This window comes from Drosophila eugracilis, unplaced genomic scaffold, assembly GCF_018153835.1.
Source record: "Drosophila eugracilis isolate 14026-0451.02 unplaced genomic scaffold, ASM1815383v1 contig_2147, whole genome shotgun sequence".
NCBI classification, from domain to species: Eukaryota; Metazoa; Arthropoda; class Insecta; order Diptera; family Drosophilidae; genus Drosophila; species Drosophila eugracilis.
This window is the reverse complement of record NW_024573030.1, coordinates 1,958,320-1,977,834: the sequence shown is the minus strand read 5'-3', so window position 1 is coordinate 1,977,834 and position 19,515 is coordinate 1,958,320. Positions and strand designations below refer to the sequence as shown.

The following is a 19,515-nucleotide window of genomic DNA, read 5'->3' as shown; positions in this document are numbered from 1 at the left end:
CTCCACTAACAAGTTAATTGAGAGCAATTTTCAGTTCTCTCATCGTTGAATTAAATTTCCCCGGAAAAGTACTGGTGGGTGTTTGGGAGGGGGCTGGCTGTAATTAAGAATTGACCGAAGCCGATTCCGGAAACCCGGGCGCACGTTGTCCCTGCCCAGCTGGCCATTAAGGTGTCACAAATTGAAAACGAGCTGTGAAAAACGCGTTTTAAGTCGCTTCCACAATCACTGATGCCTGACGTAGGTAAAGGAGATGAAAATAAAGTAATACGACTAACAGATACTCATTAATCAGTTAATAGATGGATAGTATACTTAATAGCCAAGATTAAGAGCTTTCTTTCGTTCTACCTACAACATACTTTCTAGCCTTAACTTAACAATATAACTTTAAAATATAAAATATTCATACAACCCATAACAACTTTCAATATAAAAACCTAAAGCAGGTTGACTGGGTTGAAAAAATCAAGAAGGCTCAGGGAAGGGAGAAAGAAAGAAACGAATTATGTCAACCTTTTGATGCTGTCAAGTGCCGCAAATTGAATTATGGACAAAGAAAAAGGTGTCGCCAAAAGTCAACACCCACTTTGTTACCCACCCTTTTTTTTACACCCATTTTCCCACCACTCTTTTTGATTTATTTTACTCGTCTTACACTTTCTCCAATGCTTTAAATGGAACTTTTTTCTTCTTTGATTTTAATAATTTCGGTTTTAAAAGGTTTTTCACAACTCATTTCTTTAGTTGATAAGTTTGCTAAGCAAAGGAAAATCTCTCTTCCCTTATTAATTATATATGATAAAATGTAAAATAGTTTCCATTACGTATACGCAACTCCAAAAAAGTTTTTTCCCCTCCTACCAAAACAACGCAATGCAAATCCTGAAATCCACAAATTTTACAGTTTTTACAGCTTTTTTCACCCGCTGTCTCTTTTTTTAATTAATTCTTATGGAAATTCAGCTCTGTTTTCAACCACACACACACTCGATCTCCAGGCCAAATGGAGTCATTGTGCCGTCGTTGTGATAGCAAAGAAATGTGATCCAAAATCCCAATCCGTATCCCCGTATCCCGGATCTGATGTGAATCCAAATTCCCAACTGAAGCCAATGGGAATCGCATTAAAATTTCTCGCATAAATCGCAAAAAGCAGTGGGTGTGGGTTGAGTGAAGGAAAACAAAAGGAAACTTTTAAAAGGGGGGTCAGGTGGTTTTTTTCCAGGGGGGTAGTGGGGTGGTGTCGTGTCAAACATGAAATTCAATTGTGCTGGCGAAAAGTGGTCGAAAGTGCTGCTAGCATATGCGTACCGTTGGCAGTAGAGGGTTAAGCGGAAGCATCGCATTTGTGCAAAAGTTTCACGTTGACATTTCCATAATAATTTTCTTTTCATTCTCTACGTTTTTTTTTTCGGTTATATTTTTCGCTTCTTCTACATTTTTTTTGTTGTATTTTTTTTTCCTCTTTTTTTTTTTGCCACTTTCTGTGATTTTATTTGGTATTTTTTGTCGGCCGCAGAAAGTTTGCATTGCTTTTGACGCACGACTGAGTAGCGGAAGTGGGCGGTGGGTTCTCTCTCAAAAAAAAGATTTGGGCGGACGATAGAATTGTAGGCGGTAAAAGTGGGCAAGGCTAACCCCTTGTCGACGAGTTGACCCCTTTTTTTTCCCTACTCACAAAAGCATCAGCTTTCGGCTGTTGCCTTTTTGCATATTGATGAGGCGGCTGAGAAATCTGTTGGATTTCTGGTTGGGGAAAATGGAAAATCTGAAATCTAAAATCTAAGTTGCCAAAGCATGGAAAGCGCGGTAGGGTTGGGGGTGGGGCGTTAGCTGGGTGTTGCTGAAAAACGCGTGTCAAAATTGAATGACAAAACTCATGTGTGTGTGTGCGGCATTTTGCTGTTCAGAGAAAAACCCCTTCTATCTCTCTCTCTCTCTTTCTCTCCCACTCTTGCAAATTTTTCCACCGGCGACACATGTGCGACGGATGCTAAGCCCACAAGCCAAAAATGCAAAGCAGCTCAAAAAGTATTCCAAACAGTTTTTCACAGCGACCGCTAAATCCGGACATAACGCCCATCTCCAACGACCCCGCCTCTTCAATCTGCCACGCCCATATGGCTCGTGTGCTTGTCCTAAGGCCTTGGCGGAATAACAACAACAAAAACAAAAACAATAACAACAACAACATCAGCAACAGCAAGAAGAAGATGAAGAAGAAGCTCTAAACTTTATACATTTTTCATGGCTTGGCAGCAAAAGCGGAAAAGCGGAAAAGCGGCATAACAACAAAATAAAATAAAATAAAATAAAAAAAAATATATATCTGCATATAAAAAAAAAGAACAAAAAAAAAACGAAAAACAGCTTTACTGCGCCAGAAATTTCCATAGCTTTGGGATCTACAATTCTTCTCCTTTTTTTCTACAAAAAAAATGCCTTCTAATTGGCATTTAACCTGAGATTTGTCAAGGCCAACGGAAGAAACTACGGATGTTAGAGGGAAAATGAAAAGGAAAAAGCCAGAGAAAATTTAGCAAAGTAAAAAAAAGATATTACCTTTAATATTTAATTCCTATAATTACAAATTTAAAACACAAATAGCCAGTCTTCTCCTTAAACTTACGAGTTAACCCATAAAATGACTTTTCCCCTCTCCTCATTTCCACGCTGCCCTCTTTTAATCACCTCCTCCTCCTCCCCCTCTGTGGCCAATAATGTGTTTTTAATTTCAATTGAAATTAACTTTCAAGTTTCGCTTTTGGATTGGCTATATAAAACTTCTATTGCCTATATGCTTTGTGCATCTCAAAAATCCTCCAGAAATACCCCGAAAACCCACCGTACTTAAAATGCTATTAACTCAAGCGAAGAGATTCCACCCCTGCCCAGCCTCCTCTCAGCCACCTCTCAACCCAAACAAAAAGAAAAAAGAAGATGAAAAAAATATTGAAACTTGTGCGGCTTTTGGGCTTTTCGGCTACGCTATTTCTCGGCCCCATACCAGACTCCAGACCATTTTGGTAATTCTATTTTTCCTGGCGGAGGAGGCGGAGGCGGCGTCTACTTAAAAATACATTTACACTTTAATGACGGCCGCGCTCGCGCGCTCGACGGTCTCAAAAGCGCCCGAAAAACCCAAAAAGCAAAAACAAATCAAAAAGAAATTAAATGACCTTTTCACATGCCAGACAATTCTTTAAACTCAACGGGTGGTCCCCAGGACGAAAGCCACCATGGTTACCATCATGGTCGGATGGGTGGGTGGTTTGCTTTCGATGGTTTGAGGAGGGGCAACCAGCAGCAGTCAGCTGGAGGGGGCGGCTTGGGGTCAGGTTCGGGTCATTCAATGTGTTTGACTGTCGTCGTTGTCCCCTACGTGACGAGTGCTGCCAATAACAAAAACAAGAAAACAAGAAAAGAATCCCAGGAGGGGGCGTGCGTCAAAAGGGGGTAAAGAGTGGACTAAAAATCGGATTTCAAGAAAATATATAGAATTTCGAACGGGGAAAATACTCTAGTGAAGTTTTTTTTTCATAAGAAAAAAAAGTGCTTTTAATAAAAAAAGTGTTACCAATCCAGCAAATACAACAAATAAAGTGTGACCAGGCCAGGATTGGTAAGCTAAGTGACTATAATAACTTCAAATGCAAATCTTCTTTTTAGGTTTCTTACATAATATTTATCAGTATAAAAACATAAATGTTTATACAGCCAACAGAAGATCAAAACTCCCCCCGGAAAGGGTATACAAAAACAAGAAGAAAACAAGAAAAGAAGAAAGAAAAGAGAAAAGCATATCGCCAGCGACACAAATGTAATAAAAGGCGGCATCAAAAGGCCAAAAACATACAAAAGGCAACGCTGCCAATACAAATGCCAGGTCCCGGCTAATGTTGAACCCATTTCAAAAGTGTGTCCTTCCTGCCCCCCATTCGCCATCTCTCACTCTTTCACGTCCCTTCTTTGCTCCACTATATCCGTCTCTCATTCTTTCCTTATCTGTCCATCTCTTTTTAGATGACTGCCTGCCGCCTGCCTTGTCCGCTCATGTCCGCTGTGTCCGTAAAACTTTTGTTATTCTTGTGTGCATTTCAATTCGATTCTGTCTCTCGTTTGCCCCTTTTCCCCCATTCCCTGCTATGTTCTTTTATCCCTATCTCTTTCCGACTCCCCTGACTCGGCCCGTCTCTTTCTCCTCCGTCCTCACCTCCTAGCCGAGGCAATCACAATTCATATTTAATGGCAAGTTCGATTCCTGCTGCCCTGCCTGCAGTGGCTTTGGCATTCAGGGCCTTGACTTGTCTGACTTGCAGCAGGCTACTTGCATTTCAATTCATTCAACTTGTTGTCAAAGTGTGACCAGTCTTAAATAATAAGTATAGACAGCAGAAGAATTAGGAAAGCAAATAAAGGCTATTAAAAAGTAAAACTAGTCCTACATGTAGCAAAAAATGGCAAGAAAAATTACAAAAATCTTTACATAAAATTTCATTAAATTTCTGTTTTAAATAATATAACATATATAATATATTCACACAGTATGACCATCGTAGTCTAGTGAATTTCTTTCCATGATTGCAAAATAATAACTCCAAAAAGGAAAGGCAAGCTTTTCCCGCCTGCCAAACAGACCAAAACAAATAAGCGTAAAATAAATCCCCTGAAGAACGCTGCCAAAAACATAATCTTCTTATGCTCATTGCTCAGCATTACACAAAATACAGTCACACTGGCAAATGGAAAGAGCCACCAGCATGGCTAGCAAAACACAACATCAAGAGTGGAAGGGGAAGGAAGGGAGCTAGGGAGGGAGGTAGGTTGGGTGCCGAATAGAAATGGAAAACTTATAAAATATCTGCGAGGAATACAAATTCAATTCATGAATAAATTTCATGTATAGCCCTTGGCTGCTGCTTTCTATTTTATGTATTTTATGGCATGTGCTGCCGACTCCGTTATGTTGTTGAGGTTGCCGGGGATACTGAAAAGAGGATAACGCAGAAAATGTAGGCATCTGCATATCTGCCTGACTTTGGCATTGGCCACTAGAAGCGTTAGAACACCATCACCCGCAGCAGCAGCAGTTGATGATTTACCAGCGGGCCCAACACATACTCCAGATAATTACGACGCGGTCTAGACTTTAAACCCTGGGTTAGGCAGGTTTCCCTACTACTACTACTCATCATCTTTCCTTACCCAACTGGCAAAAGTTGCCAACTGGCAACGGAAAATCCGTTGGCTGGCACCGACTGCCCGCCCCACTGCCAACATAATCACAAGTTAATCCTCCGTGTAACTTTACCACCATCACCACCATTCAGGCAGGCAGGCAACTGGGCATTTTGGGCAGCAGAGAGTGGTTTTTTTTCCAGGGGAGTGGTGGTAGTTGCCAGTAGAACTGGCAAGTTGGAAATTGGAGAGGGGACGACGCCCTGTTCGAATGTAGATAAGCGGCCCTAAGCCAAAGATACAACTTTCAGATACTTGCCAAACTGAAAATGTTGCGATGGCTTCGCACTCCCTCGAAAAACAGCAGCAGTCAAAGCGGCAGCTTAAAAATGTTTCATTTTTATCGCAACCAGTCAGAGAACGAACGAACGAGACACAGCGCTAGGTGGAAATTCCTTAGCAGTAAATGCCAAAAGAAAATCTCTTTCTCTCTGCTAGGGTTTCCCCCGCCAACCGACGTCAAGCGGACATCTTTATCCAACTTTGATGCTTGACTTAACTGAGAAAACAGAAGTAAAGGTATGTGCAGAGATAAACTTCAAATATTAAAATATTGCAAATATACAGAAATTAATGTGACCAGCATTGCTTAGGACTCAGAATGTTTGTGGTTAGTATGGCCAGTGAGCTAGAGAAAATCTTAATAAGGACAACAAAAGGGTTTACCCCTTAGTTAATCAAATTTGGAGAGAGAGTGAAAGAAAGCTCAAACAAAAGATGTGAATGCAAATATTTGTAGTGACTAAATAAATTCCAAAATTCCATATTAAGCCAAAGGCTAAGCTTTTATTAAGAGATTCAACCCACAACAAAGGTAGTGTGATAGAGGTGAGGAGCACCTGTGCCTTGGTCAACTGTGACCTATTGTTTGCCAGGTTTAACAACGTTATTTACAGCTGCTCTCTGGTTGGCCGAAGAAAGGAAACAAAAACCGAAAGAAAGAAAGGCGAAAGAATGAATGAAGGTGAATGCAAACGACAACGGCGAAGGGAAAACAAAGAGCGGAAACCAATTCGACAAAAGGTGAAAGGTGTTCGTCTGTTGATTCGACCCTCCTTTTAACTCCCTTCGAAGGCTACCTCAGCCCCGTCCCTCCCCCCTCCTTGAACTTTAACCACAGAAATCAGCTGGAGGTCCTGGCCCATTTCTCTCTCTCTTTCTCGCTCTCCCCTTACTTCTCCTTCATTTCTTCTCTTTGGCAGTTGGTTTCTTTGGTCCTTTTGAGCTCTTTTTGACTGTGGCAAGAGTTACGCAAATTGCTGAGCTGGCAAAGGCTGTAAAATTTTATTGGGCATACACACAGCCGACGAGCCGGGACAAATATGCGGTGGGATTCATGAGGAGTAGAATGAAGGAGTAGGTAGAGAATAAATGGGGTGGGCTATTCGATTCTGTAGCGGTGTCTGAGTTCTTCGGTTTGGTTCTGCTTGGACTGGCTGGCTGCTGGCTGAGCATTACGGCCTTAATTTCCAAAAAAGAAGCTTTGATTTAAGGAGGGAGAAAACACGAACGACGGACGACCAAAGGGCGATGAATTTATTGTCGGGAATATAAAATTTTATGGCCGTCAAGTAGTAAAGGCTGAAGAGAGACCTGAAACCTGGCAGAAAAAAAACATACAAAAATAAAGGGGCTTATGGGGGCCGTGTCACCTGTCGGCGGGACAAGGACTAAAACTGTTATTTGCACTTGGCTCAGTTACGTGCCGAATCAATTGAGCAACGGCTGATGTTGAAATATCACAGGGGTGTTGTTCAGGAGGGGGTCGGGAGAGGGTCAGGGCTTACAAGTACCAAGGGGCGGGGTAGGCAAGCAATTTCAAAGGGGGACACACGACTGGGCAACAGCACTGTAGTTGAGCATAAATCATTTAAGTCGCCTTCTTTGCATGCAAAATGTTTACTCAACACCAAAGTTTCTGCAAAGCAAGGATCGAAGTTTGGAATACCCTATCTCTATAAGAACCAAACTATTACCAACCAGCAACTAACTTACTTTCTTAAATATGTAATCAAAATTGTATTTTTAACAACTTCATTTGAGATATTAAATATGAAATGCTGAACTTTAACTGCTCCATCTGTAAAGACACAATGTAACAAATTTATATTCCCCCTACAAGACTCACAGTTTCTCCGCTGCTTGTAAACTTTTAAGACTAACATGTAATACCCTCTCATGAAGGGCTGTATAAAAAAAAAGCCTTAAAATTGCTGTAAATTCAGTGGGTTGATTGCCATCGTGTGGTTATAGGTGGTGCTGCTGCCTGCTGCCTGCTATGGCTGGCTCACACCTGCCTCGCATGCCAAATGAAGTAAAAGATCTTGGCGCCGGAAAATCTAACAACGTTGCCACTCCACACACACCGGGTGATGCATATTTGATGCTTGTTTTACATATGCCAACAATTCAGGGACACATGCTTGGTACTGGCACAGCTCACCTACCACCTACCACCCACTCTTACACACACACACACAGGCTCAGACTCATACTTTTGCCAAAAATTTGTCACTGACAATTTTCATTAATTTAAAAAGCCAAATAAATTGTGAAGCTTCAACCGCAACAAGAGCAAACATCTATGCCAACAAAGCGGAAACAAGCAACTGACGCATATCTATTGAAACTGTCATTGCATTGTAATCTCTAGCTATTTAGTTTGTATCGATAGTACCAACTGCAGTCACCAAAAGTATCGAATAAAGTTCATTCCATATGTATCTACTCAACTAGCCGGACGTCTTTTACTTATACGGGAATACACATTAATAGGTTATGGGCCCAGGGCACACATATATACACATACGTATAGGCCACGCGGTTTTGGAGTAAAGGAGTTTCAAAAAGTTTTGAAATAGAAGCGGCGTTTGTATTACGAGTACAAGCAGTGAGTTGGAATTGGAATCGGATCTCTACACGGAGGGCTTCAGCATGAGTGCGCTATACCAAATCGACAAATTGGAGGAAAAGAATTATGATTCTTGGCATATACAGATGCGCAGCGTACTGGTACACGCGGAGCTATGGGACGTGGCGTCAGGCGAGTTAAAACAGGAAGATGCCGGTGAAAACTCTAATTGGCCAAGCCGTGACAGTAAGGCTCTGGCCATGATCACACTAAGCGTTAAAACTTCGCAGTTGAGTTATATAAAAACGTGTACGACATCGTTTGAGGCCTGGACAAAACTAAAAGAAGTGCATCAACCGAGTGGGCCAGTCCGAAAAGTTTCGCTCTACAAAACGTTGCTGAATTTAAAAATGGAGGATGGCCAACATGTTTCCAGTCACCTGAATGCGTTCAGCGAGGTTTTGGATCAGCTATCGTCGGTAGGAATTGATATCAGCCAGGAGCTTCGAGCTATAATCCTTCTATCGAGCCTTCCCAAGGATTATGAAAATTTTGTGGTCGCCATTGAGACGCGCGACACATTGCCAGAGTTCGAGGTACTGCGAATCAAGATCAAAGAAGAGGGAGAGAGACGATCTCAGTCTGGACCGAGTGGCATGCACGCACAGGCTTTTGTTGCAAACACAGCCAAGCCAGTTTCCAATAAGAATTGGAAGAATGTCATTTGTTATAAATGTGGTAAGCGTGGACATGTCAAAGCCGAATGTCGGTCGGATGGATCCGAAAAGAAGAAGCAGGCTCCAACTGTTCAAAAACAGTGCAGCTTATTGGGAGCTCTGGATGCGGATAGCTTTGGTCGCACAAAGTGGTGCTTGGATAGCGGAGCTACAAGCCACATGTGCTGTGACGAGAATTTGTTTTCAACCCTGGAGAAGCACACCGAGACGATTGGATTAGCCGGAGACGGATTTCTGAAGGCGGAGGGAAAAGGAGTGGTCAAGATAAAGACGGATCGATACACCCTTGTACTAAACGAAGTACTATTTGTTCCTACGATGAAGGGGAATTTCATGTCTGTAAGTCAAACCGTTTCTAAGGGCAATTTGGTGCATTTTAACGACAGGCATGCAAAGATTATTCAGAACGGCGAGTGTATTTTCCAAGTAAAGAAAATTGGAAATCTGTATACATTTGATGGAAAGTCCAATCAGTGTTTTGCGGCTTCCAGTACCGATGGTATTTTATGGCACATGCGATACGGTCACATAAACTATCGCAGTCTGTCTGATATCGTGAAGAAGAACATGGTTCGTGGAATGGAAAGTTGTAGTTTACCACAAAATACGTCTTGTAAAACATGTATGTTGAGCAAAATACATGTTCAGCCATTTCCACATAAAACTGAGAACCGAGCCAGTGAAATTTTAGAACTTATTCATGCAGACGTATGCGGCCCTTTTAGTACAAGATCCCTGGGTGGAAATAGATACTTTCTAACGTTTATCGATGACAAGTCACGTCGTATATTTGTTTACTTTTTGAAAGGCAAAGACGAGGTATTCTCTAAGTTCGTAGAGTTTAAGGAACTCGTGGAGAGGCAAACTGGAAAGCTTCTGAAGTGCATACGGAGTGACAACGGAAAGGAATTTGTTAATGCAACCTTTGACAACTTCCTCAAAGCAAATGGGATCAAGCGGCAACTGACAATCCCGTACAGCCCACAACAAAACGGAGTAGCGGAGAGGGCTAACCGTACGTTAGTGGAGATGGCCCGATGCTTGCTGACGCAATCTGGCTTGATGGAGTCCTTATGGGGAGAGGCTATATACACAGCCGTGTATCTGCGGAACAGAGCGCCTACGAACGCGCTGCGAGATATGACGCCGATGGAAGCGTGGAACGGTAAAAAACCATCAATATCTCATTTTAAAGTATTTGGTTCTTTCGCAGTAGCACTTGATAAAGGCCACGCACGAAGTAAATTCCAGCAAAAGGGAAAAGAATACCGAATGGTCGGCTATTCTCGAACAGCCAAAGGGTATAGGCTTTACGACCCGAGCTCAGGACAAGTTATCGAAAAGAGGGACGTACTTTTCGACGAGCGAGCTGATAACCTGGCGAAGGATGCCGGATTCGTATCGTTTGACCTACCCCAAGCCAGTGAGGTTTCAGACGATCAATTGGAGGATAAGAGGGACAACTGCAGCGATGATGTAAGCTCAGATGGCAAGGTCAACCCCGGTTTGCAGGAATACGCCAGTTCGGACGACGAAAGCTCATACGACCAAGACAACGGCGGCATAAAAAATGATCGCAGCAGTGACGAGTTCATCAGCGCAGAGGAGGTGGATAGTGCGCAAGATGAGAACACCGAAGGAGGTGAGCACAACGCACAAGACGGAAAACGAGTGGGTCCTGGCAGACCTAAACTGATTCGCACGGGCAAACCTGGACGCCCGCGAAAGCAGTACAATGTCTTAGGAGCGGCAATTGGCAGCGACGTATTTGTTCCGGAAAGCTACGAAGAAGCAATTAGGTGTCCTGATTCGATATTATGGTTGGATGCGATGAATCGAGAGTACGAGGCTCTTATAAACAACCATACATGGCAGATAGTGGATCTTCCTAGGACAGAACGCGCCATAGGATGCAAATGGATTTTTACTGTGAAGAGGGATGCCAACGGGCAAGTGCAGCGGTATAAGGCACGTCTAGTAGCCAAAGGCTGTTCACAACAGTATGGAATTAACTATGCTGAAACTTTTTCACCTGTGTGTCGGATGGAAAGCATTCGTTTCATACTTGCCCTGGCTGCACAGTTAAAATTATATTTGCACCAGATGGATGTCTGTACCGCTTATCTGAATAGCGATTTAACAGATACCGTGTACATGAAACAACCAAACGGATTTGTAGCCAAAGATCACGCGGACGGTGTGTTGTTGTTAAAGAAGGCAATTTACGGCCTAAAACAGTCTGGCAGAGAGTGGAACTGTAAATTAGATGGAGTTCTGCGTAGTATTGGTTTTAATGCATGTGCAAACGAGCCATGTCTATACATAAACACAAGTGGACAGCATCTTGCACTTATTCTTGTATACGTAGACGACCTGATCATAGCCTGTCAAGATAAAAAGGATCTCATCGGCATAAAAAGCAAAATCGCCCAATCGTTTGAATGCGTTGATCACGGACAGTTGCACATGTTTCTTGGATTGGAAGTACATCGCGATGGCGAACTGGGCGAGATAAAGTTAAGTCAGACCCTCTATATTGAGAATCTGCTTCAGCGGCACGGAATTAAGGAATGTAGAGTAGCTGCAACTCCACTGGATGCAGGATTCCAAATAACATGCGAGAAAGAGGGATGCGAAACAGTCAACGAGCAGGCGTATCAAGCGGTCATAGGTGAACTCATGTGGCTGGCACTATCATCAAGGCCAGATATTTTACATTCAGTATCTAAATTGGCGCAGCGCAACAAGGATCCCCACAGTGAGCATTGGACAGGAGTAAAACACGTCTTGAGATATTTGGCATCAACAAAAGACCTAAAATTGCATTACAAAATTAGTAATGAGCCTTTGACTGGTTACGTGGACGCTGACTGGGGAGGAGACAAAACTGATAGAAAGTCATACACAGGTTACCTATTCTATCTGGCAGGAGGACCTATTTCGTGGAAATCAGAAAAGCAACGCAGTGTAGCTCTCAGCAGTACGGAAGCAGAATACATGGCATTATCATCCGCATGCAAGGAGGCGATTTCATTGAGACGACTTATATTGGAAATCGGTTGCGGAGAACCTGGAACATCGACAATAATGAATACTGACAATTTAAGCGCGCAGCAGTTGGCAAAGAATCCTGTACATCATTCAAGATCGAAACACATAGATATTAGGTACCACTTTGTAAGAGATGTTGTTAAGGAAGGTCAGATTAACTTAAAGTATCTTTCAACTAAAGAGATGATTGCAGATATATTAACGAAGAATCTTCAAAAACAAAAGCATTGTGAGCTTACAAAGAAATTAAGTTTGTATTGAAATATTTAATGTGAGCTTACATTGAGGAAGGGTATTGAAACTGTCATTGCATTGTAATCTCTAGCTATTTAGTTTGTATCGATAGTACCAACTGCAGTCACCAAAAGTATCGAATAAAGTTCATTCCATATGTATCTACTCAACTAGCCGGACGTCTTTTACTTATACGGGAATACACATTAATAATATCATTAAAGAGTAGTTACTGTGGGTGGTGTTTGTGGGTGGTCTTATGGATGGCTTCCATCCAGCTCTTGGTGTTTTTTTTTTCTGGGCGTGAGGTATGCGCCCATATATGTAAGATGCTCTTAAATGGATCGCTTGTTTGTGTGACGCACAAACAAAACACACTCTTACGCACTTGAAGGCGTAAGGTGGTAAAAGATGCCAGTAACCACCACCCACAGAAAACCACATCCATTCACCCACACATTCATATAACATACTTACTATAGTAAGTACGCATACACCTACGCAAAATCAGGGACAAAAAGAGTTAAAGCCAACCAGGCCGGGATAAAAGTGGCAACATGGTCTCTTTAGGCAAAAGGGAAATTTATTGTAAATTCAAAATAAAATATAAATTTTGAAAATTTTCCTTTTATTCTCTTTTCTAAAATCACAAATCTGGCTTACTCTTAAATATAATATTTTCCAAAGATTAAAAAGCAGCAAAGCCATCCCCTACCCTGGCTAAAAGTTAAAAAATGCGGGAAAATACGGAAAATGCAATTTGATATTCTAGAGCGCTCCCTTAAGTGCGAAATAAATTACATTATCTGTGGTTTGTTTTTCCTTTTTTTTAAATATTTTTTTAACATACACAAAGTTTGTATCTATTTTTGCAATGGCTAAATGGGTTGAATTTCAGAGGGGGGTCAACGTACCAATGGAAACTCATAAAGCGGCAACTTTGTTGCGATTTTATAACAGATAGTTGCCTATATATATATATGTTTTTTATACCTTTTTATAATCATATATATAGATAGATATATGGATATATATATATAGCTTCTGTAGGTTCAACTTCCGATGTCTGTGCCTTCGCACTTTGGATGACACCGGCAACAGCAGCAACAACGAGCAACCCACTCAGTCTGCCAGAAGCAAACACTTCCTGTCATCACACACACGCACACACACACAGAGGGGTAAAAAAAGAACCACCCACACACAGACATGAAAAGTTACTGGGATCCTTTCGCCAGCAGTCATGCTAATAATTTGATGGCACAAGCGAGCGAGCAGCGACAACGTCAGGTGTAAAATATTGTTAAGCGCAAACACAGAGGCACCCCCACCAACACACACACACACACAGACACGCAGCAGCAGCAGCCACGCCTCCGTAAAGAAATACACTAAGAGAAAATTACATAATTTAAGAAAATTACTTAACTATTTAAGGGAAAAAGTCAAACTTATAAGCACAGAAATCACACTTTTCCTGTTCTTAATATTTATCAACAAAATTCCCCCAAATTTTCCCTCTAAACTAAATCTTTAACACTTTTTCTTAACAATAATAACTTTTCTCCCCGTGTAACCCACATTCATATGCAAATCAAGGTAAAAAGAAAACCCAACCACTGCCGTTGAGGCAAAGAGGCGCGGGGGAAAGGCGAAAAACAAGCCGGCAGCAGAGCGAGTTGAAAGGCATTTCGTGTTGATGTTGCGTTTTCATTACGCGCAATTTCGGCTGCCACGCCTCCACCTCCCCGCCCCCCTCTGCGTTGTTAATTTTCTTTGATGCCGCAAAGCGAATTGAATTAAATTCTATTAAAAAGTCACCAGACACCGTCATACAGCAGCAGCAGCGGCAGCAGCCCAAATAAAAATCTATATTCATGTGTGTTGAAAATCTGGGATTTGCCGGTTACTTTCAATTGCAAACGTGCGCGTGTATACTTTTTGCATGTTGTACAGTGTAGTGTAGTGTAGGATAAACGAAAACAACTCACCTGCAAATTGGGCGGACAATGATCCAACAGCTCCAGCATATGTTTGATATTCTGCGCATCCTGTATCACAAAATTCAATTCCATATCGAATTCACCGCCAACCAGCTGAAAAAAAAAAAACGAGAAAATATATATAAGTTAAATGTGGACAGTTTGGATATTGTATAAACAATGTGTGGAGAGAGGGGGAGGTGGGTGTGTGTGGGAAAAATGTTGAAAAATGTTCACAATTAGTGGAAAAATCCTTCAGTTCTTTTTCGCTTGAAGAGAGAGATGGTTAAATTTATTTTTGGTTTGGCACTGTCATGTGGATAATCTGAGGGAAAAATATGCGAAAAGTTGACGGCAGATTTGTAATTGGTAAAGTTTGAATTGGAAATAATGGATGTATGTGTGTGTGGGAGTGTGTGTTTTGAGAGAAGAGATGATGGAACACGGGAAATGGTAAATGGAAAATGGCAAATGACTGACAAAAGTTTTTTTAGCCAAGAGTTGAGAGTCCAACAGCCATACGACAACAAAACAGAGTTTACTTTTTCTTTTTTTCCTACGAGTATTTGTTCAAAAAGAACGAACAACTAACAGTTGGCTTAAATCCGTTGATTGGGCCAAAATCAATGTAGTTTTCATTTATCTAGACCGCACAAAAGTCCAAAGCCCCAGCCCCCAACTTTGCCAGCTTCTTTTAATTGAAATCAATGTTCAGTTTTATCCAGCGCAGTTAGAGTTTCCTTTTGTATTTATTTAAACTAAAAACTTTCTTTTATTTTTCGTTTTCAATGGGAAATTTTGAACTCTGAATGTTATTTTTAAAATATTCTTTGAAAAATCGGAAATCGGAATCGTTTTAGCCAGGAAAAATGCCAACTTTTAATTAAGTTTTTTTCTTTAATTTAAATAGCCATCCATCAAAGTCATTCTGATAAACCTTTAAACATCCAAAACTATAAATAACTTTGCCTTAAAAACTGATTTCGAAATGCCTTTAACCTAATACCATTTTGATGGATGATGATTGGACTTTAAAAAGCACAAATTTCCTTATCTTACCAGCGTTTTTACAAGGGGAAGGAGAGAAGGGATTATCATTTAGCAAGCCATTTGCCTTTACCTCCCCCCCTCATACTTTTTCAACCCTCCCCTAAGCTTTTTTAGTTTCCCTGAGCTTAGGCTAAGTACAGTCTAGTGTGTTAACGGCCTGAGAGCTTGCCCCAGACACATCCTTTTGCCATCATTGAGGAGCAATCAGGGCATCCTTTCAGCGGGCAACAACAATAACAATCAAGGCTGTATAGGGGTAGCAACACCCCCCACCCCCCCATAACACCTACCCAAAACCAGTCACGTCACAAAAACGGCGGCGGCAAAAAAGGTTCTAACTTAATTATGCCAGGCGCCAAGAAAATCCACTTCCATCGAAATTTTAGCCACGCCCCGTTGTTGTTGTTGTTGTTGTTGCCTCTACACAGCCCCCGAAATGTCAATATATTTTTGTCCATCCAAAATTGTTTTTCTAGCTTTTTGCGCGCTTTAATAAAATCAGCAAAAATAAATTCAATAAATTGATTAGAGTAAAGGGGCGAGGAGAGAGATTGGAAGACAGATGGAGACTTCTCTCTGTCTAGCTCACAAGTGGTTACAAGTGTCCTTACACACACACACACACAGACACACACACACAGACACACAGAGAAGAAAAAAAAACATCACACTCATACAGAGACACACAGAGAGAGAGACTTGGGGCGATATAAATCCCCAACTGTATTTATGTCTGTTTTTGTTTGTTTTTCCCAGCATTTTTTTTTCCCCCTTCTTCTCTCTCACTGGGAGAGAAACTAAAGAGGGGAATAAGTAGGGGGCGGGGTGGGGTGTTTTGGCGGCCGACAGTTTGGCGCCCGGCCATCAATGGACCACACCCACAATCCAGTGTCCTTTTTACCCTACAAACCACCCAATCATCCACCCACTCACTACTTTTCTGCGAGTGCACTCGAGAGAGGTTGCTTTATAATTATGCGAAAACGATTTTAACGGCTTTCAAAAATCCCCCCTCCCTGTTCCCACCCATCACACTTTCTGATCCTGCGTTGCGGTTTATGGCCACAACAGCCACGCCCACGATTTGCCTTATCACCTGGCAACAAAACCAAAAAAAAAAAAAAAAAACAAAACTGAGACTAAGGTAACAACAATATGGCCAACGCAAATCTGTTGTGATGCAAACATAAAGCGAAATCAAAGTCAGAGCGAGAAAGGGACGACGACTTCTCCACCCTTAGAGATTCAGGTTCCCCCTCGTTTTTCATGGCAATGAAAACAAACAGCAGAGGAGAGAGCTCTCTAAGTCCCTAGGATTAGGGAACAATTTATAATGCCCCTTTAAGTCGGTTGTCCAACCAAGCCAAGCCTAGAGTCATAACCACCAACCCAACCCAACCCAACCCAACCCTCAATCTCAACACGCAAGGTTTTTCCTTATTTTTACAGCATAAACAGAAAGTAGAGTAGTAATTATTCCACGAATGGATTATTCAAATATTTCATTTACTAAAAATTAACTTTGATATTTAATTTTTACAAATAAAATTAAAAATTAGCAGTTAACACAAAAAACTACAAATTCCATTAAGCGGAAAACCACAAAGAAATTTTCCATTTTAAACAGAAAGAAAGAAAAACCAAAAAAGTAAAGAAAAAAAAGAAAGAAAAAGCAAAAACAAAAGTGTGATGGCTGAGAAGAAAAACGCTCATTCATATTTAAATTAAACTTTGTGGAAAGTTTTGTCGAGTTTTCATCCCCAACCCCCCCTCTCACTCCCCCACTATCCTATCAAACCAACCTCAAACCCCCTTTCCAGACTCCCAATTAACGCGCCGCCATCCACAATTTCAGCCTGTTCCGCAGCATGTCTTAGTACAAGCATTTTAAACGCCGCTTAATTATATTCGTCTGCCATCCCGCTCAGCCCGCCACTCTCAATTTTCCACACAGTTCTCCCCAAACGTTTTTGCCCAGCTTTCCTCCCCCAAGAAACCATAGCTTCTTCGCACCTTATTCTAGCACATTTAGTCAATTTTAAGTTCATTTAAAAAAAAAGAACAGAAAGAAAGAAAAAAAAGAGAAAAGTTTTCCTTTCTTACGTTTTTTTTCGTTGCTGTAGATTTTCTACATTTCATTTGTGCGGCGGAAAAGCTGTGGAAACTCTGGCATTGACGTGTCACCTTGTTATAGCCACCCACCTGGGTCGCCGCTTATTTAAAGTAAATTGAATTTCTATTTTATTTAAAATGCGCATTGAGACGCACTAAAAGTTCCTCAAGTGCCAGCATTTCCCAGAAGAACACTGAAAATGCCAGTTTTCCAGGGGGAATTCCGTCTTCCCTTCTTCATGCTACTTTTTTGGCGTGAAGGTGTAAAAATTACAATTTTACACTGGCAATGAGAGACCGAAATTTTCTTCTTTCTTTGTTTTTACTTATTATTCAGTTGGAGGAAAAGCGGAAGGACTTGTTTTCCCTTCCTTCTCTTTTTTCTCTTTTTTTTGGTTCTTTGGTAAAAAGTAAAAGAGAGTTTGCCTGCCTTATCTCTTTTGTAATTCAATTTGATTCCGAGAAGGAAGTGGAGTTTGGGGGGGCGGCGAAGTGAAGTGGAGAAACAGAAAGGGGCGTTAACTGCATTGAAACTGTAATTGAGGCGGAGAGTTAACTTTCTGAATAAATAAAAAAGTCAGTTATGGCAGCGAAAACGTTTAAAAATTCTGTCACTTGAGTTCATTTTCCAAGCTTAAAGTGGTTAAAGTTTGTTAAATATTAAAAAATTATTTACATTTACAAACAAATTTATTTAAGATGGGGAAATAAAATGTTAAAGAAATTTGTTTTTAAGCACCAACTTTGCTGTATTGATTTCTTAGCTCATTTTTCTTAGTAAATTTTCTCCTTTGGCCACAAAGCTTTGGGTAAAGCCATTGGCAATCCCCCAAGAACCTTGATTACGCCTATGCAGATATTCACAGCAATTGAGTCGCAGGTCTTGGGAAAAACTGCCTTTTGGAATCTTCTTTTTCTACCAAACCCAACCCATCCACCCACTTCTTGTTTGGGGAAATGCGTTCTGTGCTTTTCCGACTATTCTCGCCAGACTTCCTCACACTTCTTACGGGGTTTTCTTTTTTTTTTGCTTTCTTTCTGGGACAAGGCCGTCATCACCATGCCACTTCACTCCCTTTAGCTTTGTGCCGAATTTTACCGACTTTCCACACTTTCCCAGCCATCACCCTCCTCACCCCCCTTTCTTGTGTCATTAGGGAATATTCGCAGTTTTCTCGTGGTTAAGCTTTTAAAACAGTTTTGGAAAGTACACAGGCTCTGGGGTCTCCCTCCATCCACGCTTATCATACGTAAAAATTGTTGCCACAGTTTTCCCTTTTTCCCTTTTTTTTAAGTTTCGGTTTTGGTTTTGGGTTTTCTTCTCGTTTCGTTTCGTTTCTTTTTTTGCTTTTTTGGTGAGCTTCACTTCTTTTGTGTGCTTTACTCAATTTCTGTGTTTTACTTTTCCTAAGAACCAAAGGAACCGAAAAAATGAAAGAATTGCTCGTTGGGGAAATTTTCCTGCTCAACTTTTTATTGTTTTTTTCTTTGGGTTTTCATTATTTTTTTTGCATTTCCTTTGCCTTACTTGGCACCTCCTTGAGGGCTTCCCAAAAGCAACTTGGTAGATTACTTTTGATTGTTCTATTTGAATATTTTACAGCCGGCAACTCTCTTTCTCTCTTTGTCTTTGGCTGATGGCCTCATTAGTTGTGACTCCATTGGGTTTCAGGATATATCTTTTTCTTATTTTTGTTTAGGAATTATTGATGATCTGTGAGAGAGGAGGAGGTGTGATGGAGGTATGGGGGTTGTGTGGAAAACTTCCTTTTCGCAAATCCGAAACTCCCACATCATTTATCATCACGAACAATTGCCTCGGGCATAAACATTCTTCTATAATTATTACTTTTCCACCGCCTTTCACTGCCTCGATGTTCTTTTGATAAAAAGGATTCCATTGGCACACACACAAACACACGCACACACTCATACACACATTCACATACGCATAACTGACAGACATCAATCAGATTCCTGGAGGAAAAAATCCAACAAAACAAGCAGAGGAAAACAATAAAACAAAAATAGGCAGGGTGAGGGAGAGAGAGAGAGGTGCGTAGGGTGCACTGTGAGGAAAGAAGTTACAACATTTGATTCTATTCCAGAGACTTTTCCCACCTTTTCTCAAGGTTTTTCCTCCCCTTTCTTACAGCATTTTCTCTTAGTGCATACCTAGCATTCAGGTTTGCTATATCCTCCCGCCCTCTTTTTCGGCATTCAACATTTATTTATTCTTTTTTTTTTTTTTTTTCTT

The 19,515-nt window shown here is 41.2% G+C and overlaps 1 protein-coding gene across 17 annotated transcripts in view; it reads right to left on the bottom strand.

Moving 5' to 3' along the window:
* LOC108104383 (neurobeachin) overlaps window positions 1-19,515 on the bottom strand; it is a 189,684-nt gene that overhangs the window by 44,711 nt on the left and 125,458 nt on the right. For all 17 annotated transcript variants that reach the window (XM_041818065.1, XM_041818070.1, XM_041818075.1 and 14 more), the window contains exon 2: window positions 14,106-14,210. In XM_041818065.1, coding sequence (XP_041673999.1) covers window positions 14,106-14,210 — 105 coding nt within the window. The remainder of the gene's footprint in view (window positions 1-14,105; window positions 14,211-19,515) is intronic.